Source organism: Limanda limanda, chromosome 2 (assembly GCF_963576545.1).
Source record: "Limanda limanda chromosome 2, fLimLim1.1, whole genome shotgun sequence".
Lineage (NCBI taxonomy): Eukaryota > Metazoa > Chordata > Actinopteri > Pleuronectiformes > Pleuronectidae > Limanda > Limanda limanda.
This window is the reverse complement of record NC_083637.1, coordinates 23,118,922-23,144,559: the sequence shown is the minus strand read 5'-3', so window position 1 is coordinate 23,144,559 and position 25,638 is coordinate 23,118,922. Positions and strand designations below refer to the sequence as shown.

Here is a 25,638-nt window from a genome sequence, read left to right as displayed (position 1 = left end):
ATACTAGGAGTCAGACCAAATGCAAATACTAGGATACATTACCAGGAGCAGGGGCGTTATTGGGGCCAGAGAAAAGCTGAAAACTTTAAATAAAACATAGCAACAACAATGTTGAGGCCCCTCTTGAATGTTTATACAGGAGACTGCAATGACACCACAGTCAGAAACAACCTAAGAAAGACCCATCCGTAGTAGCCTTCTGCCTAAAGCTGTGGAATGGTAGAGGTGTGTTTAAAGACTCATGTTGCATCTGTATGATGTGTGTGATGATGGGGTTTCATCTTAAACCTTACTACCTCAGGTGTGTGCTCAGTATAGACTCTGTTTATAATTTTGATAATAGCAGCGGTTGTTTTGACGATTGTAATAATGTGGTTGGTAACATATGTTTCTGGGGAAGGGGGGGGGGGGGGGGGGGGGTTATCGGTTTTGCTCTGACACACTCCTGCCAAAGAGGTTCTTGTAAAGTACAAAAACGAACAAATAAATGTTGTTGCTTTTTCTTATTTAACAATCAAACTGTTTAATTGTCTGCAGGATACTTAACAGTGTAACTACTGCTGATTTCCAAAAGCTCCTCTCACAGGCAGTTTAGCGAAAATACAACTCCACACTCCCAATAAGAAACCAACTTCATCATCGATAGCTCGTTAAGCTAGCTACTAGCCGACTGTGGCTGACGTTGTAGTGTCAGTATAAACGAACACAACTTTTAATCGACTGTCAAAATATGTTTACGGGGCCATTAAGGAAGATACACGCACAGATTCCTTCATTTTGATTGGTCATAACCCAGAAAAGCACACTAATTACGGGCTTTAGCGTAGTTTTACGGCTTTAGCTCGCTCACGACTACATTTCCCATGAGCGAGCGCGGCTGGCGTGTTTTTGTAGGAAGTGCTCCTGTCACGGCTTTCATGTGTCATCCGGTGCAGGAGCGGAGGAGCGAGCTCGGCCCAGAACAAGCTCCGGGCTGCGGGAACACACACACACACCGAGGCAGGAGGACCCGGCTCGGCTGCAGGAGGACGGAGCTGCGAGCGGATGAAACCGAGAGAGACTCCGAGGTGAGGAGCAGGAGGTGGAGGAGGAGGCGCAGGGTGAGGAGGCGCCGTGCATGTGTGCGTTTCAAGCTAGCAGACCTTGGCCACCACAGGGGAAGGATCGTGTCTGACAGGAGCCAGGTACCGGGACTGTGAACACGTCGCTGAGGGTTCAGCAGCGTCATGGTGCAGCCTGCGGTCCGAGCTGTGTGCTGTTCCCACAGATGATGAGCTGTGGTCGGCGGAGGAGGAGACTCTGCACCGCTGCTGCTGCTGCTGGTTGTTGTTGTTGTTGTTGAATAAGAACTGAAACAGAACAGTCGTTGTTTCTGCTGCTCTCCTCCCCCCTCCCTCCCTCTCTGATTCTCTGTCAAGTCCACATGACAGTACATTCTTTAAACCTGCCCCCCCCCCCTTTTCCTCCCCCTCTTCCCCCTGGTTTACACATTTACAACCTGGGACAAACTTCACTGCTGCTGGACACTGGTCACTGGGAATGCACTGCTCTCTTGAACTAAATCACATACAATCATGTGAGCATGCCAGAAATGTTCTTTTGTATAAATACCAGAAACAGGAATACACCTCTCCATTGATGCTTTATTATTCTGTCTGTCCAGGGAGAGCGATCCCTCACTAGTGACCCTGAGGTTTCTGTGTTTTTCCCCCTGTTAATATCTTTGGCTGTAGTTTTCCATCACTCTGAGTTAAGTTCACTAAAGGGTTAGTTCACCCCAAAATAAAAATCCACTCATTATCTACTCACCCCTGTGCCGATGGAGGGGTGAGTGAAGTGTTTTTCATTGTATACATGAATTTCATGTACATATTTGCACTTAAACAGATTAGACTTATAGTACAATCATGTATAACCCAATGTTGAGAATAAATCACCTCAGCTAACTTTCTAAGTGAAAGTCCTGATGTTTTCCCAAGAAATGTCTAAAACCTCACACTGGGACAAACTTCACTAGTGGTCAGTGGTGTTTGGGAATGCACTGCCCTTGTTAGAAGGGTCTGTGCAACCAAATTACCTGAAATAGTTTTCTCAAATAACTGCAGTGCTCATAGAATAAATGTATGAATTTGTTGTATAACAGACAGAGTTACAGCACAATCATATACAACTCAATGTTGAGAATACAACTCAAAGCGGCTTTAAATAGACGACACAGGGAAGAACTTTGAGTTTGTAACAATATACCTATCAGTGGTGTGTAACTATGACCATGTTCGTCATGGGATGTTCGGGCTTTTTAGGTTTTTGTAATGTATGCTGTACTGTGATGGTTGTTGCCAAGTTTCTAAAGGCGTGTTTCTCTTTCATTAGGCAGCCGCAGTCCCAGCCTACGTAGTGTGTCGCCGCTCCAGGACGGGCCATGAATAAACAAGCAAGCAAGGAGAGTCTGAAGGACAAGGTGAAGGGGATCTTTGGTCTGGGGACCCCGCGCCCACCCAGCAAACAGAGTGATAGCAAACCATCGGAATTCATTATTACCGAAGACATCATCAAGGTGTGCAGAAGAAACCATGCACATTCTCACAAACACTTAAACTCATCGTGCTGTCGATTTATTTACCCATCATGTTTTTTTCGGGCCTCACTCCACCTCTGTGTCTTTCAGGAGCTCCAGCCCGACTGTGGCCTGAGCAATCGCATTCGCATGATGAACCATGTCTGCGAACTGGCAAAAACTAAGAAATTTGAGGAGGTGAGTCTCCTCTGGGTGTCACATTGTGATACAGCAATGCATGCAAACTTCTGTGTTTATTAACTGTTCACATCTCCATATGTGAGAGTCAGCATGCAGTGGAGGCACTCTGGAAAGCTGTGGAGGACATGCTCACTCCAGAGCAGCCACCTGAGGCCAGACATGCTGTCCTGCAGCTGCTGAGGGCCATTATACAGGGACAGGTATATTCTCAGTGTGGACATGTACACAAGCAGCATGCAAACCTAGTTCTTGTCTTCTCTGAATGGCATTCTAATTCACTGTTTATTTGAAGGGCGAGCGACTTGGCCCTCTGAGAGCCTACTTTTTCAGGGTGATCAGAGATTACCAACCCTGCAACGAAGACCTCTCTGACAGGCTGGAAGTTTTCAAGGCCTTAACAGAAAATGGAAAGGACATCACATACCTGGAGGAAGACATAGGTAAAGCTGTTTGGACATTACACCTTATTATTGTCTGGTTCACAAACCTAATCCTTTTTAAAAATAATTAACAACTGCATTTTTCCCTCAGCCAAGGGGGGTTATGTTTTCACCTCTCCATTTTGCTGTTGGTTGGTTTCTGTGTTTGTTTGTTAGCAAGATTACACATAACAACTGAATGGATTTCGACAAAACTTGGTGGAGAGATGTTGTATGTGTCAGGGATTAACGTATTTGATTTTGGTGTGGATCCAGGGATTTCTTTATCACTTTCTTAAACATTGTGAGAGAGGGTGTTTTTGAACATTTTCATGGTTTTCCCAGGGAAAAACACAAGGATCTTGATGAACTAACAGGCGTATGTAGGGAATTGATATCTATGAGTGTGTGGAATGTGGTGCAGCTTAAATAGCCATGGGAGAAGCATGAGCCATCCTGAGTGCCATTGTAGTTGTCATTTGGATTCAGCATTTCAAATCTAGATTTCACTGTCAAATGCAGAGCAAACACCGATATGCAAACACTTTGTGTTTTTCTCATGTCACATGTTTCAACTTGTGATCACTGTTCCCTTTTTGCAGATGTTTTTTGTATTTACATCAGCTGATGGTGTCCAGTTAAACTAAGATTGTTCATTAAAAGTTCAGTGTGCAGGAATTATCAATAAATCAATCAATCTTTATCTGTATAGCACATTGTATTCATGCAGGTTAGTGCAGTTCAATGTGTTTCACAATGTACTGTGAAGTTGCGTATTACCACCACCTGAATTCACCCCATCTCCCCCTCTCATTCCAAATGCGTAGAATAATCTACAGTGGCCTGGAGGTCTGGCAAAAACAATCAACTTTAGAGCCAGTGCTTTGTTTGTACATTTCAGGCTACTGCAGAAATATGGTGGGTGCAGCATGTTGGACTATGTGCAAGAGGACCTGCTTCCACTGTAGATATAAAAGGGCAAATCTTTAGGAAATGATTGTTAGTATCATCTACAATCAGGGCTCAGATATGATGGTTTTTAATTAAGTTTTGAATCCTCAGTTGTAGCTGACAAATCCTGGCAATATATATTCAGGCTGATATGAGCCACATTGGTTGTAATGTTTGTATTTATAAATTGTGACGGCACAGATGTTCTTTCAAACACTTTATCTACTGGTATGTTATTTTCTGTCCCAGCTCGGTTTGTCCTCCTGTGGATGGACATTGGCCTCACCTCAGACTTTCTGCACGTTCTTGTTAATCTGGTGAAGTTCAACAGCTGCTACCTGGACCAAAATGTCTCCACCATGGTCCAGTAAGTCCAACATACAAAGAGCAAGGCCATGGTTTTGAGTTTCTCTCATTTCTGAAATGTTTGTGACTTTTTCATGCTCTGTGGTGCCCTCTGCAGGAAAATCTGTCTCCAATGCAACAGAACAACATCGTCAACAGATATTGAGGTGGGTTATTTTTTATTTAACAGAGCTTTACTTAAACTCACTGGAACAACTATAACTACAGTGCAAATTAAAGCTGAAGAACATTTAAAATTCCTCTTCAGTTATCTTTTTTACGTTCATGAGTACACAATGCCCTGCTCAATAATTATAGATGTAGTTTCCTTCTTTTGCTCTTTAAATGATGCAGCGCTTGAGTGATGCTTCCAGCTTAGTTTAAGCTGCACAATCGTTGGCCTGATTGTCCTCTTACCGACAAGTTTTGTCAACAAAAGGCCCTGATTGGTCCTGATTGGCCCTGATTAGCTGTCATCGGTGGGTGTACGCAAACTCCTCGACGTGATTAGAGACTTTAAATACACCTACATCTATAGAGGGAGGCAATCTTATTTCATCAGTGTTTCTCTGATTCTCATATGTTAGTTTTGTCTTATTTCATTATTAATGTGCAGTGACATACTCACACCTCCACTTTTGAGCATTCTGAATGCTTTGAAGTGCCAATGACTCATGATACAGGAAACAGTTTACCTTTTGTGGAGCTTGGAGAAATACATAAATAAGTCACATGCTTTTCTAATTATTGGAAAACCTTTTACATTTAAGGCAAGGCAAGTTTATTTGTACAGCACATTAAAAGGCAGTTCAAGTTGCTGTTACAAGTACTTGACTCAATATATAAGAGGCATGTGGGAAGTAGGAATCCAAAACTTGCATTTTGCATCTGTTTAAATAAATCAAACAGGAATTAATTGGATTTTTATGCTGAATATGTGTTTAACTTTAAACAATTAACAGACAGTCTGGTGTAACAGGTTTGTAGTTAACTGCACTTTCCTCCAATTTTAAACCTGAAAATGACAAATGGCTTTATTGTAAACAAAGAATCTGTATGTTGTGTGCAGGTAGCTCTACAGGTCCTGGATGCGGTGGTGTGTTACAATTGCCTGCCTTCAGACTCTCTCACCGTTTTCATCATCACACTCTGTCGTACAGTCAATGTCAAGGAGTTTTGTGAATCCTGCTGGAAGGTGAGACAAGGGCACACAAACACATCCATGCACACACACTTCACTTGCATTTTTGAAGTGATTTGATGGAGCATAAGTCATAATCACGTCGGATTCTCCTCTCTGCTTCTGCAGCTGATGAGGAAGGTGTTGGGTACTCACCTCGGCCATAGCGCTATTTACACCATGTGCCGCATCATGGAGGAGAGGTAATGTTCCAGCTTTAATCATACATCTGTGTGTGTGTGGTGAATGAATAAGCATATATTACTGTGGAGAGGGTTTATGTGTGCATCTCATTTACAACCTACAATCTTCACCAGGATATACATGGAGGATGCACCGCTGTTGAGAGGAGCTGTGTTTTTCGTTGGAATGGCACTGTGGGGTGCACACAGACTGCCTGCTCTGAAAAACACACCCACATTGGTTCTGCCATCTTTCTACAAGGTAACACACACGCAGGCACACACACACATTTTCCAAATTAACCATTTGGTCGATGAAATATCAGAAAACAGTGACATAAGCAGGTCAGAGTATTCTTAACCAGACATTGACAGTTTACTATAACAGAAAAAATATTAAAACCCCAAATTATGAATATTGAGCCTAATCTCTTTATGCACCTTCATTATTGTTGCACATTCTGTCATGTAGTATCCAGTGAGACTTTCAATTGTTACTCATCTCCAGTTCTATAGAAGCTGAGACTGACAAATAATGAGTGAAGTAACAAGTTACTTGAAGCTATTAAGGTGAAAAAAGCTGTCGAGGTGACTGTTGGTGTCTTATCTCTAACACAGGCCATGTCGTGTGCCAATGAGGTGGTGTCCTATGAAATCGTCCTGTCCATCACCCGGCTGATCAAAAAGTACGGCAAGGATCTGCAGGTGGTCACCTGGGACATCCTGCTGGGCGTCATTGAGCGACTGCTGCAGCAGATCCAGGTACACAGATAAATGCTGTGTTCTTCAGATGTGACAGGCAAACTCTGGAAAAGGCCCAGATCCAATTTTCAGAGTTCATTTCTGAAAACAGCTACACACATGCACACAAAGAGTCATATAACAGTTCTTGTTTGACCAATTGGTCTTTCTCATCTGGCTTCACAGACAATAGGCAGTGCAGAGTTGAAGTCCATCGTCTATGAGCTGTTGACGACAGTAGAGGAGCTGTACGAGCAGAACGGTTATCATGGCTCCACAGAGAAGTTCTTCATTCTGGTGGAGAAATGTGCTGACAAAAGACCTGTAAGCTTTTTGAGTATCTGTCTCTTACTGTGCCACACTGTCTTGTCATTTAATCCTCCTACATACTTCTACAACTTATTTTAATCATGCTCTTTTGTGTCTGACAGGATGCATCAGTGCTGACCCTTATCTCGTACAGGGCCCAGTCTATCCAGCCAGCCAAGGACGGCTGGATTCAGAGCCTTCACCGCCTCATGGAGAAATTCTTCAGGTAAGATACACACACTCACAGTGATGAATACACATTGAATACTTTACCTCTTGGTATTTTCATTCTCTTTGATAATCCTCAATCCCTGTCTCGCCTCATCCCTGCTATGTTTTATCTTTATTTCTTATCCTGTCCACCACTTTTTATCCCACTGTCTCTCTGAAAGGAACGAGACTCGCAGTGTGATAAGGATCAAAGTGCTTCACATCCTGTCCTTCGTTCTCAGCACCAACCGACAGCTGTACGAGGTCTGTACACTGACACACTGACACACATATCTCTGCATTCCTACTGTCCATTGTGCTGTCAGCCAACTTGTATGTGCATTCCACTGTCGAGACACAGATCTATTCAGCCTTTTGTTCTATCTGCCACGTAATAGCTAAAGATTGGAGGTATCATACTTAACTTATATTGTCTGTTTCTGTAAAATGAAAGGGTGACTGTTTTGCTGTTGTGAACTGATGTTTGACGCAGGTTTCTCCAACTCATATATCATTATGCCTCAAAATTAATAGTTTTCTTCTTCGACTTCTTCCAGGATGAGCTGATAGAAATGGTGGTGATCCCCCAGCTCAGTGGGATAGCTGAAGACCGGGACCTGGCCGTCAGAAGGCAGGCCACCCAGCTGCTGGTGGACCTGGCTGAGGGCTGCAATACGCACCACTTCACCAGTCTATTGGACATCATTGAACGGGTACACAGTCTCATATTTACACTTCACTGCTCTCCATTTTAGCCAAGTTGAGAGAAGTAACTCCGGTGTTTGTTTTCTTTCTAGGTTGCTAGTCGCTCACTGATTTGTTCAGGGCCCCTGGAGGTTTCTGAGAGAGACCCCATGGCAGAGTCTCCTATGGAGGACATCAGGACTGCTATACTGGGCTTGCTGGAAATCCTGCAGGTAGACTCAATCAATCAATCAATCAAATTTTATTTGTATAGCCCACATTCACAAATAACAATTCGTCTCATGGGACTCCACACTTATAGATGTAAAGGACTTCAATTAGTTATGAGGTCAGTCCTTTTTTTGCAGATCCTCACCAGTTTGACTGTTGACCTTGTTACAGCAGTGGAGAAGTGTACTCCAGGCTTTGTTATATTTTGTTAAACCATAACATCGCTGTTTGTTTAATATATAAGTTTATATACATATTTTATATAAGTTGTGTTTGAACATGTTGTGAGAAGGACAATATATGTCCTTACTCTTGATTTTAATCCTTTAAATTGAATTTAGCAAATGAAAATAATAAAAAATGGAAACACAAGTGATTGAATTTGATGATCATCTTTTTTTCTCTCTCCTGACAGAGCAAGCTTTACAGTCTACCAGCCAGCCATGCCAGTCGTGTTTATGAGTTGCTTATCAGCCACCTGCAGCTTCACTATAAAAACAAATACTGTTCAGCTATTGCTTCCAGCATTAGACTTCAGGTAGGTGTAATACATTTCTCTCCATATTTGTCTTTTACTACATTTATAATGGCATGTACACATTTGTTCCTTTTCATTTTCTGCCTTTAGGTCTTTGACTTTTTCTTGATGATGCGAGCAGACTCTCTTCATCGTCTCGGAGTCCCCAACAAAGACGGAGCCATAAGGTTCAGCCCTTACTGCTACTGTGACACAGGGTGAGGACGCACACGCACCACTCATTCCAAATATCTTTCTTACAATTCAGTCTATTAAATAATCTGAAAACTATCTCTTGTGTTGATTTGTTGTTTCAGGGAGCCAGAGAAGCGAGTCAGTGAAAAGAAGCCGACAGGTTCAACATCTCCTCCTGCTGGTAGCCCAGCCCCCCCAGCCGCTCCTCCCCCTTCAACAGCCTCTATACGCTCAGCCTACCTGCCCTACGCACCTGCCTTTAATGTCCTCCTGCAGGGCCTCAAGATGGTACACACACTAACACACACATTCAAAGGCTGAGATTTCACAGCTATTCTTAAAGATATCTGATTTGTGGGGTTGTTTGTTGTCCCCTAGGAGACAGATTGGAAGGTGCTGAAGCTTGTTCTGGACAAGCTGACTTGGATGCTGCAGTACAAAGTGCTGCTGCTGACGTCACCGTGCAGCTTGGACCAGCTCTGTTCTACACTCTGCTGCATGGTATTGAAAATGAACTCACTTGCATTCAAATCTGCATTTACAAGTCTTATATACATACATAACTTCCTTTATGCATGACATGTTGCTTATTTCTTTGTCTCTGTGCTTGTAGGTGACAGATCGTCTGATCTCAGAGCGCTTGAAGAAGACCCCGGAGGGGTTTTCCCGCACTGATGTTCAGCTGGCGGTGGTTCCTGTCCTCACGGCGATAACCTCCTATCACAGCTACCTGGAGCAGTCCAGACAGGTACGGACCCCAAGCCGTCTGTAGAAAGAAAGTAAAATAGGCTTGTCGGATGTGTTCATGATTATCTGATTCAATGACTATCAATTTTGGAGGAATAACGTCCACAGTTGGACAATATCCCATCATTAACGGTTTCTGTTTAACGCACACAACTTTATTTTTTATATTTGCCAGCCACATACATGGATAATCATCACCATACAACTAGATGTGATTTCACACTAACTCTTTTTGGTTCAGACCTTCTGACTTTTCAGTTTAGTCCAAACAGAAATCACCAGTGTGAAATGTTCCTGAGACCACGCATGTGACCAACGGACCAAAATTGAGTCCGATCAAAAGAGGTGTTCTTGGTTTAGATCAAACTGAACAGTGTACCAGATCGTTCGCAGTGTGGAAACACTTTGTTGTATAGTTCACACTTTTGGAATAGCATTAAATAACTGAAGAAGAAAAAGCAGTGGAAGTAACTCACAGGATTGCTTGTGGTCTTTGCCTCCAACTATAATATGTAAGACAAGAAGGACGTTCATTCTGCTGGCTGTTATACTGTAATGATATTACAGTATAACAGTTTGATTAATTTTAAAATGGGAATAAAGAATAAAGAAATAATAGAAAACAGTAAATATTAGATTCATACAATAGCACATATTAAGATACACGCCTGTCTACAAACACATCAATGTCATATATAGGTATTCGCAGCTCATATAAGTGAGGACAACAGGAAGTATATGTGTCATGCAAAAGCCTTTAAATTACAATGTGAAATCAAGTCTAACCGAATCGAATGTAAACAATGTAACAAAGACATGAATCTTGGTTTGGACTTGGCGTGAAACGTCCCTACTTTCTCCTCTGCAGAGAGAGCTGGTTCAGTGCCTCGAGACTGGCCTCATTTACCGGTGTGCCAAGCAATGTGTAGTGGCCCTTACGATGTGCACGGTGGAGATGCCTGACATCATGATCAAGCTCCTTCCCGCTCTTATTGTGAAGCTCACCCACATCTCTGCCACTGTTGCCATGGCGTCTCCTATGCTTGAGTTCCTCTCCAGTAAGTACCAACAACTTTTCTCTAAACCTTTTCTTGTCATTGTTTCTTTAACAATCAATGTTCAGCGCTCAAGGTCAGATCGTCACGTCAGATTTTCACAGAACCAGCACAAAGTGGAGGTGTTGGATTGATCTGTTCTTTCCTCCATTCTGTGTCATAGCTCTGGTGCGCCTGCCCCATCTCTATGCCAACTTTGTAGCTGAGCAGTATGTCAGTGTGTTTGCAATCTCTCTACCATACACTAATCCCTCCAAGTAAGTGCGCACACACAGACACACACTCACATTTGTACATCTACCTTAGTGAGGACATTCATTGGCATAATGCATTCCCTAGCACCGAACCTTAACCATCAAAACTAAACGCCTAAAACAAAGTCTTAACCCTGAAACAGCGTTTTAAAAGTTGGGCAGAAAGTGAAGACTGGCCAAAATGTCCTCTCTTTCCCAAAATGTCCTCACTCTGTAGGTTGTAGGCTCAAATGGTCCTCACAAAGCTATCTGTACAAGTACACACTCACACAAAAATATATATTTTTCTCAGAAACATTATGAAGTACTTTTTTTTTTTCAAATCCTTTCAGGTTCAACCAGTACATTGTGTCACTGGCCCACCATGTGATTGCTATGTGGTTCATACGCTGCAGACTTCCCTTCCGCAAAGACTTTGTTCAGTACATCACAAAGGTAAGTGCTGCTCTGTCTTTATTGACTTTGTCAAAACTTTCAATTTTATTAAGCCTCTTAGCCGGCAAGAGGCAGTATGTTCTCGGGTTGTCCGTCTGTCAGTATGTCCCGTTCTCTTGAGCACGATATGTCATGAACCCCATGAGAGAATTACTTCAAATTAGGGACACATATTCACTTGGACTCAGGGATGAACTGATTAGATTTTGGTAGTCAAGGTCACAGTGACCTCACAAAACCCAGTTTTTGCATTAATTCTAGTTTTGAAATATAACATTATCACTGTTACGCAGAAAAAATACAGCCAAACTCACAGCTTCTGCAGTTTCTCACTCAGAAGCACAAACAATGCATATAGAAATACATAGTGGAAAAAATTAAATATTGACAAAAAGAAAGAAAATGCTCAAATCCTATGCGGGAGTCATGTAGTGTAATTTCACTTCATCCAAGCAAATATGTTTCACTCTTGCTGAAACATTTGATAAATGTCTCACCCAATTCAATCGCCTTCAAGTGTCATTTTCTGTCATCCAGTCAATACCTCTTAATACCTTAATAGTAATTTCATAATAATGCTTTTAATTAATTGTTTGACATTGGTGGGAATAATGGGAAAAATACTTATTTATTTTCTTGCCAAGAGTTACATTAGAAGTGCTTTACCTCACATGCTCCTGTGCTGAATAAAACTGGGGCTGTTAGCCAGACTCACTATGCCTGGCCAATAGATGGTCCAGCAAATCTGTAAACCACAACTTTACATTTTTGCACAGATAAAACATTTTATAACCCAGTCTGTGACCCTTATATCTAGATTTTTGGTCCTTTGTTTTGAGATTTGCTGCAGATTCTGTGTGAAGTCTACCTACAGTAATTTGTGTCCCTTTTTACGTTCACCTGTTTGTCCCCAGGGTTTGCGTTCCAACGCCCTGCTGCCATTTGATGACGGACACGAGCAGAGTCCCTTTCGTGCCCGAAGCACCAGCCTCAATGAAAGACCCAAGAGGTAAAACTTACGTTCACACAAACACACTCAAAACGCTGGAAGTGCTGACGTACAAACCAGCAGAACAGCAAACTGCCCACGTGGTCATTTTTGTGTAAGATGGTTGGTGTTGCCAAGGTAACGGGGGACTCAGCATGACTGCTACTGTGGCACGATGGTTGCAATGACTTCTCTCAGGTTGCCATGGTGGTCATTAGTTAATTTTGTTTATGCTTTGTCACATTTTATGTGTTCAATTTTTCTGCCACAATTTGAGTTTATATTTTTAATTTTATTTCTCTTCATTTTAATAACATACAGGGGTGGACAAAATAACATGAACACCTGTGTAATGCAATCTCATCTCTCATCAAAGGAGAAATAATGATTAAACTCTGGTCGTTTCTGAGGCTTTACAATTGAATGTTTTTATATTTTTTAGTGGATTGTTTTATATCATCCAGGTGTTTGTGCTACTGTGTCCGCCCATGGCTTGCCCATGAATCCCTGGCCAGACACAGACTGGGATCAGATTTCTAACCTGATGGATATCTAGTCGCAGTCTGCAACAACTCCAGCCAAAACCAACCAATCAGAGCTCTGTATGAGATTAAGGTGATGAAGGTATATGTAGTGATGAGTTGCCCCTGATTTATTTTCATCAGGGACAGGGTAGCACAAACTCAGTGCAGCTTATATTGAACGCATTGGGGTAGTGTAGGATAATATGGTCAGGCACCTGATCAAAAGATGGCAAGTCGTGGAGTGTGAACTTAGCTTTACTGATACTCTGTCTTTGACAGGAAGTGTGTAAGGAAGCCATAAAGTGTTTCTCAGCGACGCGTCTCATCTGAACATGTGAATGTTTGTCAGCCTTATGTGTCTAAATCGCGTTAACATTTTATGATATCATCACTTCAAGTATCTAATTAAAACTTAGTGTAGGTGATCACAGAGACAAGGGACAGATGTTGGCTGTTAATTTGCCGCCTGAAAAGAAATTGAGCTTCAGAAAAATGCCCTGCAAATAGCAGTGTTGATGAGGTTGTTTCTTCCAAGAAAAACGGTTCTTATCCAATATTTCCCTGGTGTTTTACAATGTGTATCTGAATCAATCATTCAGTCAATTTTATTTGCTTATCCCCACATGTCTTATTTTCTGCCTTCGAGATTCATAGTAGCTTATTTACTCTCCTTCCTCCCTCCTCCTCCTGTTGTTCGGTTGAATACGTTTGAGGAAATATTAGCGCAGCCTCTGTTCAATCTTCTTTTAAATCATTTAGAAACACATTGGATCCCATCACTTGCCAAAAACCTCATAACGCCCTTGCTGCTATTGCAATCCAGCACACTCCCTGTTACAGTAGTCCCTTATGTCAGTGTCTGCTGATCCTCTGTATCAAACCCACTTTCAGTGTCCTATATTGTGTTATCATTTATTCACCCAGTCACCCTGTCCTTGTGCTGCTCATTGTCCACTGCTGGGTTGGAGTTCTGCACGTCAGAGTCCTATTGGACCATTTCAAAGGCTTTTTTCATATTGATATTGCTCCTGGTTTTACGATTACATTTGGAAGTCCCCAAAAGTCTCTAGAAGAATCAACTTTTTGCTAAGTGTGGTATTTTGTAGATTTATTGAGTCCTGTCTTGCTTTGCTCCAACCCTCAGGTTTAACCCACAATTCATTTTTAGTTCCATCACCTCCATGATTTCAGGCCTGTGCTGAGTCCATCCCTACTGTTTTACTTCTCCTGTTCGAGTCCTTGGCTTCACTATGTACCTGCTCTGTGAGATAATGTTTATTTTGTTGCTCTCCTGAATACTTTTTGTGCGTATTTTCTTTTTCTGAACAACAGAAGCTATTTTACCCTCTGCTGTAGCTTTGTCTGTTTCCTTTCGTTTGATGTTTTCTCTTTTTCTTACTTCGCTCTCCTGTAATCTGAATCATAGTGTTCACTGCTGTTAATTTTCACCTTGTTTTGTTTTTCTTTCAATTCTTCATTCGACCCCCCTCCCCTGCCGCCTGCGATTGGGTGCTTCGTTGTGGTTGTGGTTTTGGGGGGTGGTCGTGTCACCCTGGATCCTTCCTAATTTGCTCCTGACCCATCCCCTCTCTTCCCCTTTGGCCTTTGTGGCCCTGCCCCCTGCTCCCTCCTCCCCTCCCCTCCTCTTCCCTACCCATGTTGTGTTCCACTTGGCGTTCCTGCTCATGTTGCTCTCGGGACGATTCCCGCTGTCTCCTCCTCCCTACACTCCCCATACCACTTCCACCCTAACCGCCACCACATTGCCACCCGGGCCCCTTTCCCTTGCCCCTGGCCATGGGTACTCATCACCACCCAGTCTGCGGGCGGCAAAAGTGGCGAGGGCAGCAGCGGCGGTAGCCAATAGCAGCAGCTCTCCTGTTAAAGAGCTGAGGGACCTGTCAGCCATGGACGCGTTCCGCTCCCGCAGCATCAGTGTCTCCGAACATGCGGTCCGCAGGTTAGAGATGAGCCTTCCGGGTAACAAAACAAAAAAACTAGAACAATCCAAACACTTGTTGCTTCCTCCATGGGATGGTTGAGGGTGTAGGCTCATTGTCATGTGGGTCCGTTGGGCGGCCTTGGGTGGTTTGTTGCCAGGGACACCTGGAGCGGGGGGGTGCATGCGACAAAGGTTTGTGTGTCGACCCTTTTTGGTTTGTTTTGGGCTGCGATCATACACATGCTGTGTAAAAGGTTTTGTCTTGTGATTTGCTTTTGCATGCAGTGTTCGCAGAAGACATCAGAAAACATCTTGACCCATGTTGAAGCTTTGCTCTTTGATTTTGCTCTAACACAGGTTTTGTTTTTATTTTAGTTTCATTTTTTGCTTGATTTTTATTTGTGTGTTTGTTTTGCTGGGTGATTTTTTGCTCAATTGGCCTAGTAACAAATGAATGGCAGGAGGGCCGGCTAACCACTACATCCAACTACTCTGCCTCTCTATTCCTGGTGGGAGGGCACGACAACAGCACAACAGCTTTGTTTGCTTGCTTAACAATTCTTTTGTTTTTTTGCTTTGCTCCACTCACAATTAAACACTGTGCTGCTCTGACCATGGCAATCTCTCTAAGTGGGATTTAAGGACTCGCTGGGCTAATGTGAACTTTGAATGCAGTTTGATCACAGACTCAAATCATTCATATCCATCCCTTACCTTAACAACTTTACGCTTATCTTTGCTACTTGAGCATTTGACAGATGTGCGATCTATCACTGCAGTTGGCTGATGTTGCTCCAGCGCCTCACTCTTAAATTAATCGTACCTCTCCTGCCCAACAGATGGCAGTAAAAGCCAAGCTGTGTAATTTTTGACACACCAAACTCTTTAATAAATTTTATGCCAGAGTGAAACATGGAACTTCATGAGCTTAAACAGCTGCAGTGTGGATCTGTTTGACCGCTTAAACCGCTAAATGGCTGCAAATCTGCTTCTTTTTCCTCAAATGGTTGGTTTTTATGTCTCTTGAATGGACACTGGTTTCACCTTGGACAACATGACCTTATTTTAAGCTTTTAGGTGTCAATGCGGCCTACTTTAATAAACAAATTTTGAGGTGAAATCAATCACCTACAGGTTTTTAAATGATACGAACGGATTGGCTAGTGTATCTGCACTAAAAATAACAAAGAATTGGGTTTCTATGCTTAATTTATATTGTTTAAAATCATTCAACTGAAGTATAATGGATAAAAATGTAGTAAAGACTTTGAAAGCATTGACACAAGGCAGTGGTGAGTGGGTCATGTTGTCTGGAATATGTGTCCATTAGACATTGAAGTGAAAAATTAATTATTGGCAGTGTAAGAAAGGTAAGTATAAAAATGTGTCGACTAGTTGTCTGTCCATGTGCTGGGACTTGGTATGAGTGAGAGATTTCCTCTTGTTCCCTCTAAAGAACTGTTCAAAATGTCCCCTGACAACATCATTTGCGAACACACCTGAATTGTAATCTTGACAAGTCATCTGAAGCTGAGATGTATTTCTGTCAAGATAACCTTCCCCCCTTTATAGAGTCACACGAAGCTAAAACAGTTCCCCACAAAAGAGCAACCAAAGACAGATGTTCCTCATGTATCAACGTCTTTGACTTAATCTTCCCATATTTGTTTTCATATTTGCATGAAAACAGCTTCTGCCTTCAATACTTGCCCACTGTGATAAACAGACACATCTCAGTCGGGCTCAGTCGTCCTCGATGTTGTTGCAAATAGCTTATGCTGAGTGTGTTTACTTCTCAGCAACGAGCCAGCGTGGCTTCCACTTCAAGTCTAATATCTATCCAGTCCTGACTGAGACTGATGTTAACATCTCTAAATGTGCCTTCACAGTGATTTGCACGCAGCCATGATTGTTGGAACTAGAAAGGTGTAACCTGCTCTACAGTGAATACTGATTGAGTGATTTGGTTTTGGCTGAGACATTAGCTGTAGCTGAAGGTTGACCACATGAGCTCCAGCGGCTCCAGCCCCCTTCTGGTTGCCGTGCAGTTTAGTGACCATGAGAACGTGTGACACCGTCGATCCCTTCCACTTGCTTCACAGAGCTTACTGACATTTAGGGCGATAAACATTGTGTTGTCACTGCTCATGTAGCCACTTATACCAAGTCCCATGTGTGTCTTTGTTTTTCTGCTTGATAAAATGTACTTGTGGTGCAAACAAAAATGTGTGAATGCATGTGTGTGTATATAGAGTTTTGTTTTGCATGTGATCCTAACAGAAATGTGCACTATGGGTGATTTTTTGTTAGTTTTTTTTCGTGTTCTGCATCTCTCTCATTTCACCTGTATACCAGATTTTGCATGTCTCTGTCTGCACTGATTTCATGCTAGATATCGACAGACTGCGTGATCTCCTCTCGCTGCTCTGCCTCTCTCTGTTGTTAAGCCCTCTCTCTGTTTTCTGCCATAGGATGCACACCTCGACCACCACGTGCAGCCTGGGCTCCGCTGATGAAAATGCGACGACTCAGGCAGACGAGGCGCTGAAGACCGTCCACCTGGAGCTCACGGAGACCTGCCTGGACATGATGGCACGATATGTGTTTTCCAACTTCTCCGCATTGCCCAAGAGGTTGGCAAGAGTTTCTTTCTATATGTCTGTGTGTTTTGTGTGGTTGGTACTTTTTAGAAGTGGTGGAAGAAGAGAGATGGTGAATAATCTGGCTTTCCTCTTAGGTCACCCATAGCAGAGTTCTTGTTGGCAGGGGGTCGCAGTATGACCTGGCTTGTGGGCAACAAGCTGGTGACCATAACAACCAGCGGAGGGGTCCGAACACAAGCCCTGCTAGGCCTGGACATGGCTGAACGTCTGGGAGGAGGAGGGGAAATGACCAGGTTAAACATGTTCACACGCACTCACACAATGGAAAAATTGCCCTTGTTTGTTTTTGTTTTGTTAAATCGTTGTTTTCTTCTCCTTCAGGTCAGATCCATCTCTACACACCCGAATAACCAAAGAGGCTCCAGCCAAACTGGAGTCCCAGTCAAGCCAGCAGCACAGCAGAGCCACACGCATTCGGGTTCGCTCCATCTCAGGTAAAAAATAAATATCCACTCTGGACTCTCAGGACTTAAGACTGTGTACAACCAACTAACTTGTTATTTACAAATACAGCTATAGTTTTTGGTATAGAAGAGTACTCTCCAATGGTGACAATTACTAAAATATCTTTTTTGTATAATGATTGTGAATTATCAAGGATTTTTTTGGTGCTGATTTCCCAAAAATCCATTCGGTAAAAAAGCTTTTTAGATGAGCAAAATGAGCTGAATTCTCCTTCCTGTTGTCTTGAATTCAGAAACAATCAGGTAGCTTTTATCCTCTCTTTCAGTCCCAGTGCATCTCTGTCCGTTCCGTATATATGTGTTATGTAAATGTAAATCAGGGGCATTCTTTTTCATTCTATCGGGTTATTTGTTTAAAGGAAAAAGGCAGAATATGTTGCTGTAACATTCAACACATTTGTTTGAACTGTGTCTGCATTTGAATTTGCATGTGAATGTGATTTTCTGAGTGTAGTTTTTCATTGGCAATGGTGGTGAAGTCAACTCGCACGATTCCAAGCTGCTTCACAACATCATCAAACTAAGTCCTTTGTCACTGTTTTGATTGAGGGACCCCTAGTGGCTGAAGCTACATATTCAATTATGTCTTTCTTTTTGACTGTTTGTCAAAATATATGTGAAATATAATGCCCTACTTTTCTGTCTGCTTCTTGCAATTCTTTGTTATTATGCTGTGTTTAATGTTTTATTACAGGTGACCTTTGTGATTAAATCAGATTACCTTATATTGCAGGTGGCCACGCTCTACGCGCCGGTCCTGCTCAGAGCCTCAGTCCTCTCGTGTCCCCTTCAGAGGGCGAGTTAGCCGCTCCTTTCTCTCCCTCGACCGGTCCCACCCTTGATGGCCTGGGTCCTCCCTCCTCCAGTTCTGTGGCCCCATCGACCCCCCCGCCTCTCAAAGACAACCCCAGTCTGGCCGATTTTGTCCCCATACTCACACAGGGCTGGGCAGAGATCTTCATCCGGAGACCGTCAGGTACATTAAATCTGAGATGCCATAGCACGGCTTTAGCACATATTGTTCAGTTTACTACATTTTACCTATAACATCAGTACATTGGTTAGTGTGATGGAACGGTCAGAATCCCTGTTGTGGTCCATTTACAGCAGTTAAGTGTCTGTTTGTGTTTCTGTGTGTCGTCACAGGTAACACAAGCTGGCTCATGTGTCTGGAGAACCCACCCAGCCCCTTCTCCTCTGAGCTCGGCAACATGCCACTGCAGGAGCTCTCCACTGTCCTGATGTCGATGGAGGGAGTGAAGGAGCCTCCTGCCCAGACAACCAGCGCTCCCGCTAGCACCGCTGCCCCCCCGCCGGCGCCCGTCTCAGAGCCCCTCACCCAAACACACAGCGGCGTCGCAGGGAAGGCAAACCTGATCCAGCGCTCCAACACTGGTGAGTGACAGTCTGAGGGGAAGCTTGAATGATCAGAAAGTTTGAGATTAGTTTTTATTTTGTGGGTGTGTGTAAGTAGTTGTTCAGGTGAGAAATAATGTGCTTAGGATCATAACATTGTCATTGTTATATCTGTGTAATAAAGACAATGGCACATCCTGACTAGTTAGCTACAGAACATAAAATCATAATGAACGAAATAATCGAATGGTACGCATGAATACACCCGTGGAGTCTGCCTGACTGCCTGTCCTTGGTCCTCTCAAATGAACTGAGCTAAGTGCCAGATTGTGTGTAAGTACTTTATTTGAACCAGAAGGTGATCAACAAATCAGTCTGGATTTAATCAGGTCGCTGATCATCAGAGATCACCGATCTTACAGGTACTTGTATTGCAAGTTAAATGTCTTGTTTTGCCGAAGCCTTATTTTCCAGAGTCCTGTGCATTTGTTTATTTTTTTTCTGCGGATCCACCTGCTTAATTTTTCAGCTGGGCCCATCTTTTTTCTTCATTCTTTCTTTTTTTACAATTTTTTTTCCTCATTGCCTTCTAAATTTCCCTCCTCATTCTGATTGGTTTGCTGTCATGTTTATTTTTTTCATTTTCACCACCATGATGGTTTGTGACTGGCTGTGGTCTGTAATGTGGCGTCATGCGCCACCAACCTGTCCTCTGGTGTCCCGCCTGCAGTTGGTGGCTTTCTGTGGTCTCTGGGTCTGGGCTCTGCCCCCTCAGGCCCTCCAGCCCCGGGCAGGTTGCACAGGAGCATTTCCTGGGCAGGTACTGTCCCCCTCACGTGTGAGCCCACATCTACCCCTCCCCCCCCCCCTCCAGAAAACCCCTGGTGTAGTGTATTTCTTCTCACTTGTACAGTACTGTCGTCACCACATGGTTTTATAATGTCCATATTATATGGAAGTTCAAATTTATTGATCGCATTGCTATTTAAAGTGTACAATTGAAAGACCAAAATTGTTTTTGTTTTCAAAATGAAATACTCGAAAAGAACAGTTATACATTTTGGAGAGTGAGATGGATTGAAAAAACTCTTACCTGCCTCTCCACTTTAAAGCTACAGCCAGGAGACAGTTAGCTTAGCTTAGCATTAAGACTTGATACTTTAGACTTTGTCTCTGCTTCTTCCCACTATCCAGAAATGCACCAGCGTGCACATTTTAGGTCAAAGTCTGTGCGATCGGGGGATGAAGCTGTTGTAGCGATGTCCTGTCAATAAATGTGCTCGGCCAATCGGGAGTCAGTCTCAGCTGTCAATCATGGCGTTTCACCTAGTTTTTATAGCATCACAGAAACCATCTTTGAGATAAATTCAATGTGTAAATTGACTTTTAACATTAACATAGAAGAAGTGGGTTCATGATCTATACTTTCGCCCATCTTTATTTACAGTGTTATTCGGAAACATTGAGAAACTTTTGAACTGTCCCAATTCAAAGTAACAAAGTTTGTCTAACAGCAACTCTAAAACCTAATCAAATTAACAGGTTATGGTTTTATATAGGATTATGGGCTCAGCTATTACTTTGCTATATGCTCCACAGTGCTCTACTGTCTCCTTGCTCCAGCTTCCTATTTGCCACACAGACAGCGAGAGTGGTATTGTTATCAGTAGGAAAAACAAATCAGAGTGTTTTCCAAAATGTTAAACTGTTCTCTTAATTTGAAGTGAGACATTACAGTATGTTTCAAGAAATTCTTCTTTTTAAGCTTCTTTTATGATGAAAAACTGTGCAAGTGAAGAACGTTTCTGCTTTACCCATCAGTCTTCTATTAACACGGGAGGGAAACACGCCTGCACTCGGATTAATCAGTCCAATGACACCTAAAGATGGGACATGATTCATTTTTTGTCTGCCTCCATGATTTATTTGTCCGTCCCAATCATCCTCTCTCTCTAACTCTTGTGTTTTTTAAATATACTCCGGTCGACCGTTTAAACTTTGACCTTGTCAACAGGAAAGCCCAGACCTCATCTAACTCTGCTGCTCTTCCTTGTCTTACTGGCCGAACTGTTGAAGACGATGTCAGAGCTGTAGCTTTAGAAGCCAACACTCCGGCAACAGACACGCCTGACTGTGTTGGCTCCTCCTTCTTTGTCGAGTGTGTAGAGAGCAGTGGGAGACAGCAGGAGTGGAGGGCCTGGTCTGGGCTGCTGTTGCTGTAGTTGCAGCTTGTTTGGGCTGCGGTTTCCCTCTAGGATTAAAAACGTGCTCGTTACTGTATCTCTCTGTAACCAACAAGCCGACCAAACAGATGCATGCGCCCTGGCGGAAATCAAGTAGAAGAAGCAGTGATGGATGAAAGCTGCTTACTGCATTGATCTGCTCTGTGTCTCTGTTTGCAGTGTTTGTTGGTTGGATTCACTCTTGGTCATGATCTAATCTCTGTGTGTGTGTGTGTGTGTGTGTGTGTGTGTGTGTGTGTGTGTGTGTGTGTGTGTGTGTGTGTGTGTGTGTGTGTGTGTGTGTGTGTGTGTGTGTGTGTGTGTGTGTGTGTGTGTGTGTGTGTGTGTGTGTGTGTGTGTGTGTGTGTGTGTGTGTGTTTAGAGTTTGTTTAATCATGTGGATGCATCAAATTATGTTTCTTGTGACAATGACTAATTTGACTTTATCTACTCTACTTTAGATTTTAGAGAGAATGTGTGATTAGTGTACGTAAAAATCATTTCTGACAGCTGTGGTGAAGTCTTTCCACCTCTGTATATGTTTTTTTCTAATAGTGTAAAAAAATTGTGGGCCACACTGTGATGTGTGTGTCACTTCAGTTTTCATGTGTGTGTGTATAACCCACATGGCTGTTGCTGTGTTCTGCTGTAGAATCTGTGGTGGTGCTGGAGGAGGGCTCAGGGATCGCTGCAGCAAACAGCCCGTCTGATTGGCCGGAGAGTGAAGAGTTTGAGCCAATGACCTCTGATCCCATCTTCATGTCTGCTGACAAGTTCACCAAGACCCCGCCCCCTGGAACACTCAGCAGGGTATGTCGTAAGCGCACACAGACACAACACATTCAACATACCCTGACAGGATATAAAGAAAACACCACATGTGCAGGTGAATAATTACATATTATATGTGGTTTGTTGTGGTTTTTCAAAGCCTAAATTAAAGTTTGTAACAGCTTCTCCACCATTGAAGCTGTTTTATCATCAGCGGAGTCAAAAGTCATCAGCTTTTCTTTTGAAGCAAGTTTTCTCACCTTTGTTGCTGAATAAAATCACCACTGCCACACATTTGCACATTTTTGTAAGAATCTCATCTGCTTAAACCTGCTCAGCGTCATGGTTTCATCATTTAAATAGCTTTAAATCAACTCTACTTATTTCCTTTCTCCTCCAGTCCTCCTCCACCTCCAGTCAAGACGACGAGAAGTCGACTCTGGAGGAAGTAAGTGAGGGAGCGATTCCCATCGATCAGCCCACCATGGGACCTTCCACACCAGGCAGCCAGGGGCCCGAGCTTCCCTTCCAGAGTCAGTCTCCGTCCCAGGGTCACGGACTTAACAAGTCCAGCTCCTCTCCGGAGCTCCAGACGTTACCTGAAGCCTTCGCCAAGGCTGCTCTGGAGTCCGAGGCGGTGCTGGCAGACACTTTGAGTCCCAGAGTGCCCTCGGATGGCAAGCCTCAGCAGCAGCAACCTCACTTTGAGAAAGATAAGGTGGAGGTAAGTGCGGGAGGGGACGTTAATGGGCTGGGAGGCCAGAGCCAAGGCGCTGAAGGTCCTGCTGTAGCATCATCTCAGAGTGGAGGGGCAAGGATGAGGCTGGAGTTTCCAGCGGCGGTGCCACAGCCTGGACCCATCTCCCCCGGCGGAGGCCACCGGCCCCGGGGTCACACCATCTCTGTCTCGGCCCCCTCCTCCAGAAGAGAGAGGAGGACGGACAGAGACTTGTACCACAGTCGGCCAGGACCCAGCACCACTGAGAAGATTTCTGGACTGAGTCCCAGGTACTCCACCATTAATGCAGGACACTGCTGCAGCCTCCGTCCTCCGTCACTTCCAATTCACTGTCGTAGTAAACTAATGTCTGCTCAGTTGGCAAGTTTCATAGTGGAGCTCTGCCAGTGCAGAACATTAAATTACAGTCCACAGCCAACGTTTACATTGAAAAGATGTTTGAGATGATGAAAAATTACTGGTTGAAATGTTACTGCAGCACATTCTTCACTTCTTCCGAGAACATAATCATACATTATACGTACATTGATGGATATATTTAGATTTTCATTAAATGTCTTCATTTTTATAAATATTTATCAGTGAATGATTTTGTATGAATTACACATCTATTGGGTTTTAAATGTCAGACAAAAGCGTGACAATGTGACTTATTACTTTTAAAAGAATGTGTGTGTCTGTGTGTGTGTATATGCTTAACACTCTTTCTCTCTGTCTTTCTCTCCTCTAGCTTTGTCTTCCTCCAGCTGTACCACTCTCCTTTCTTTGGGAATGAGGCCAACAAGCCGCTGCTGCTGCCTAAAACTCAGGTTGGTTGACCTCTGACCCGACTGACCTGATATCTGCTCTACAGTGTTGTCACCTCGCTCATGTTTTCATTTTGGCTTGTCTATCTGGTAGTTTTTGCTTATTTATATTATTTTTGACATTTTAGGGAATCTTAATGAATACAAATCTGGTATATGTAAACTACAAATATCAATGAACAGGTGAAATTATAAGCACTTTGCAGGAAATTCCTGTGTATATGGTTGGAAGTATCTAATCCCAATATAAGTATTTGCCACATGGGGATGAAGGGGTCATTCGCTTCGGCAGTGATGTGCTCTCCGAGTACACTTTTTGTAGTTTACGACATCTTCTCTCTCTGGCAGGTGATCGACCGAGCTGTGAAGGTTCTGGACCAGATGCCTCCTTACGACACCCATAAGATCGGAGTGGTGTTTGTAGGAGCTGGTCAGGTGAGAAGATACGGACCCTGACGGTTGTCTTAATTCTCAATTACTGCCGTTCTTGCTCACTTCACAGCCTCATCACCCTTCACACTTTTCAGGTTAACAATGAAGTCTCCATCCTATCAAACGAGTACGGCTCGAACCGCTACGCTGCCTTCCTGACAGGCCTGGGCAAACTAATCCACCTGAAGGACTGTGACCCGGACCAGATCTTCCTCGGAGGCCTCGACCAGTACGGAGACGACGGAGAGTTCACCTACTGCTGGCATGACGACATCATGCAGGGTCAGTGCACGTGTGACGGGGGAAATTACGTCTAATTATTATGGTGGTTGTTTGTTTTCCACGGCCAGTCTGCTCTTTTTGGTTTGAATGAAATTGTGTCTCTGCAGCGATCTTCCACATCGCCACACTGATGCCAAACAGGGAGAGCGACAAGGGCTGCTGCAACAAAAAGCGTCACATTGGCAACGATTTTGTCATGGTTGTGTACAATGACTCTGCAGAGGAATACAATCTCGGCACAATTAAGGTAGACGCACACGCACTAGCAAAAAAAAAAGAATTGTAATAGAAATCGCGTTCAATATTCATGTTTCAGCTCGAATGTCTCGTCTCCTTTTTTAGGGCCAGTTTAACTTTGTAGAAGTCATTATCAAACCACTGGATTTCGAATGTAACCTGGTCACCCTCCAGTGCCGCAAAGGTGAGACATCCGATTTTTTCTCATCTTGTTCCTTGTTGCTGTCAGTATTGTTTTCACATTGTTTTGTTATCCTGTTCTCTATTTCAGACCTCGAGGGCTTAGTCGACACAACAGTGGCAAAAATCGTTTCAGACCGCAACCTTCCACTCTTAGTCAGACAGATGGCTCTGCATGCGAATGTAAGTCTTCCCCTTATCTCTGCCTATCACACTCACTCACAAACTCACACACACACACACACAAACAAACAAACACACACACACACACACACACACACACACACAGTCAGTTCACTCTTCTTTCTAAATGTGCAGATGGCCTCTTTGGTGCACCAGTACAGAGCAAACCCTTCAGATGCTTATGCCTCCAAGTGGCTGGCGAGATTACGACACATAAAGAGGATCAGGACCAGGGTGAGAACAACACAAACAAACCTAATCACTGTCACGGGTTGTTCAGATTCTCATTAGCTTTCTGTAATTGCATTCATCTTTTCTCTCTGCTCTGACTCTAAGGCACAAGAAGACATTCAGTCTCGCTCGACTCCCGGCATCTCGCTGACCCAAGGACACACTCAGCAGAACAAGTCGTTTCAGCAGAGCAATCAGGCCCCAAACCCTGAAACCTCGGGGCAGAGAAAGAGACTTGTATCAACAGTGGACGATTTCACAGATTTTGTTTAATTACATTTCTTACCCCGGCAGACGCAAACACACAAACGCCTGCGCACACACACATGCGAGCATCCACTCATGACCATAGACAGGGTGTGTTTGTGTGTTAACGTGTGGAATAAAAAGTGACCATGGACAAAA

The 25,638-nt window shown here is 43.4% G+C and overlaps 1 protein-coding gene across 5 annotated transcripts in view; it reads left to right on the top strand.

Moving 5' to 3' along the window:
• The window catches only part of tsc2 (TSC complex subunit 2), a 26,750-nt gene extending 1,112 nt beyond the window's left edge, over positions 1 to 25,638 (top strand). For 2 of the 5 annotated variants that reach the window (XM_061087274.1, XM_061087266.1), the window contains exons 2-42: positions 936 to 1,067; positions 2,374 to 2,557; positions 2,669 to 2,755; positions 2,842 to 2,958; positions 3,051 to 3,198; positions 4,378 to 4,495; positions 4,592 to 4,640; positions 5,543 to 5,668; positions 5,783 to 5,856; positions 5,971 to 6,097; positions 6,454 to 6,597; positions 6,763 to 6,900; positions 7,008 to 7,111; positions 7,278 to 7,359; positions 7,653 to 7,808; positions 7,893 to 8,012; positions 8,426 to 8,548; positions 8,639 to 8,745; positions 8,845 to 9,010; positions 9,101 to 9,223; positions 9,336 to 9,470; positions 10,338 to 10,527; positions 10,688 to 10,781; positions 11,111 to 11,213; positions 12,128 to 12,222; positions 14,545 to 14,685; positions 17,139 to 17,300; positions 17,405 to 17,563; positions 17,652 to 17,764; positions 18,528 to 18,770; positions 18,941 to 19,189; positions 22,025 to 22,182; positions 22,544 to 23,151; positions 23,613 to 23,691; positions 24,037 to 24,123; positions 24,216 to 24,402; positions 24,510 to 24,649; positions 24,745 to 24,823; positions 24,911 to 25,002; positions 25,138 to 25,236; positions 25,339 to 25,638. In XM_061087274.1, the coding sequence (XP_060943257.1) occupies positions 2,423 to 2,557; positions 2,669 to 2,755; positions 2,842 to 2,958; positions 3,051 to 3,198; positions 4,378 to 4,495; positions 4,592 to 4,640; positions 5,543 to 5,668; positions 5,783 to 5,856; positions 5,971 to 6,097; positions 6,454 to 6,597; positions 6,763 to 6,900; positions 7,008 to 7,111; positions 7,278 to 7,359; positions 7,653 to 7,808; positions 7,893 to 8,012; positions 8,426 to 8,548; positions 8,639 to 8,745; positions 8,845 to 9,010; positions 9,101 to 9,223; positions 9,336 to 9,470; positions 10,338 to 10,527; positions 10,688 to 10,781; positions 11,111 to 11,213; positions 12,128 to 12,222; positions 14,545 to 14,685; positions 17,139 to 17,300; positions 17,405 to 17,563; positions 17,652 to 17,764; positions 18,528 to 18,770; positions 18,941 to 19,189; positions 22,025 to 22,182; positions 22,544 to 23,151; positions 23,613 to 23,691; positions 24,037 to 24,123; positions 24,216 to 24,402; positions 24,510 to 24,649; positions 24,745 to 24,823; positions 24,911 to 25,002; positions 25,138 to 25,236; positions 25,339 to 25,506 (5,625 nt within the window). In that variant the 5' untranslated portion in view covers positions 936 to 1,067; positions 2,374 to 2,422 and the 3' untranslated portion in view covers positions 25,507 to 25,638. The remainder of the gene's footprint in view (positions 1 to 935; positions 1,068 to 2,373; positions 2,558 to 2,668; positions 2,756 to 2,841; positions 2,959 to 3,050; positions 3,199 to 4,377; positions 4,496 to 4,591; positions 4,641 to 5,542; positions 5,669 to 5,782; positions 5,857 to 5,970; positions 6,098 to 6,453; positions 6,598 to 6,762; positions 6,901 to 7,007; positions 7,112 to 7,277; positions 7,360 to 7,652; positions 7,809 to 7,892; positions 8,013 to 8,425; positions 8,549 to 8,638; positions 8,746 to 8,844; positions 9,011 to 9,100; positions 9,224 to 9,335; positions 9,471 to 10,337; positions 10,528 to 10,687; positions 10,782 to 11,110; positions 11,214 to 12,127; positions 12,223 to 14,544; positions 14,686 to 17,138; positions 17,301 to 17,404; positions 17,564 to 17,651; positions 17,765 to 18,527; positions 18,771 to 18,940; positions 19,190 to 22,024; positions 22,183 to 22,543; positions 23,152 to 23,612; positions 23,692 to 24,036; positions 24,124 to 24,215; positions 24,403 to 24,509; positions 24,650 to 24,744; positions 24,824 to 24,910; positions 25,003 to 25,137; positions 25,237 to 25,338) is intronic. The other 3 variants (XM_061087282.1, XM_061087300.1, XM_061087291.1) reach the window with 3 other exon arrangements.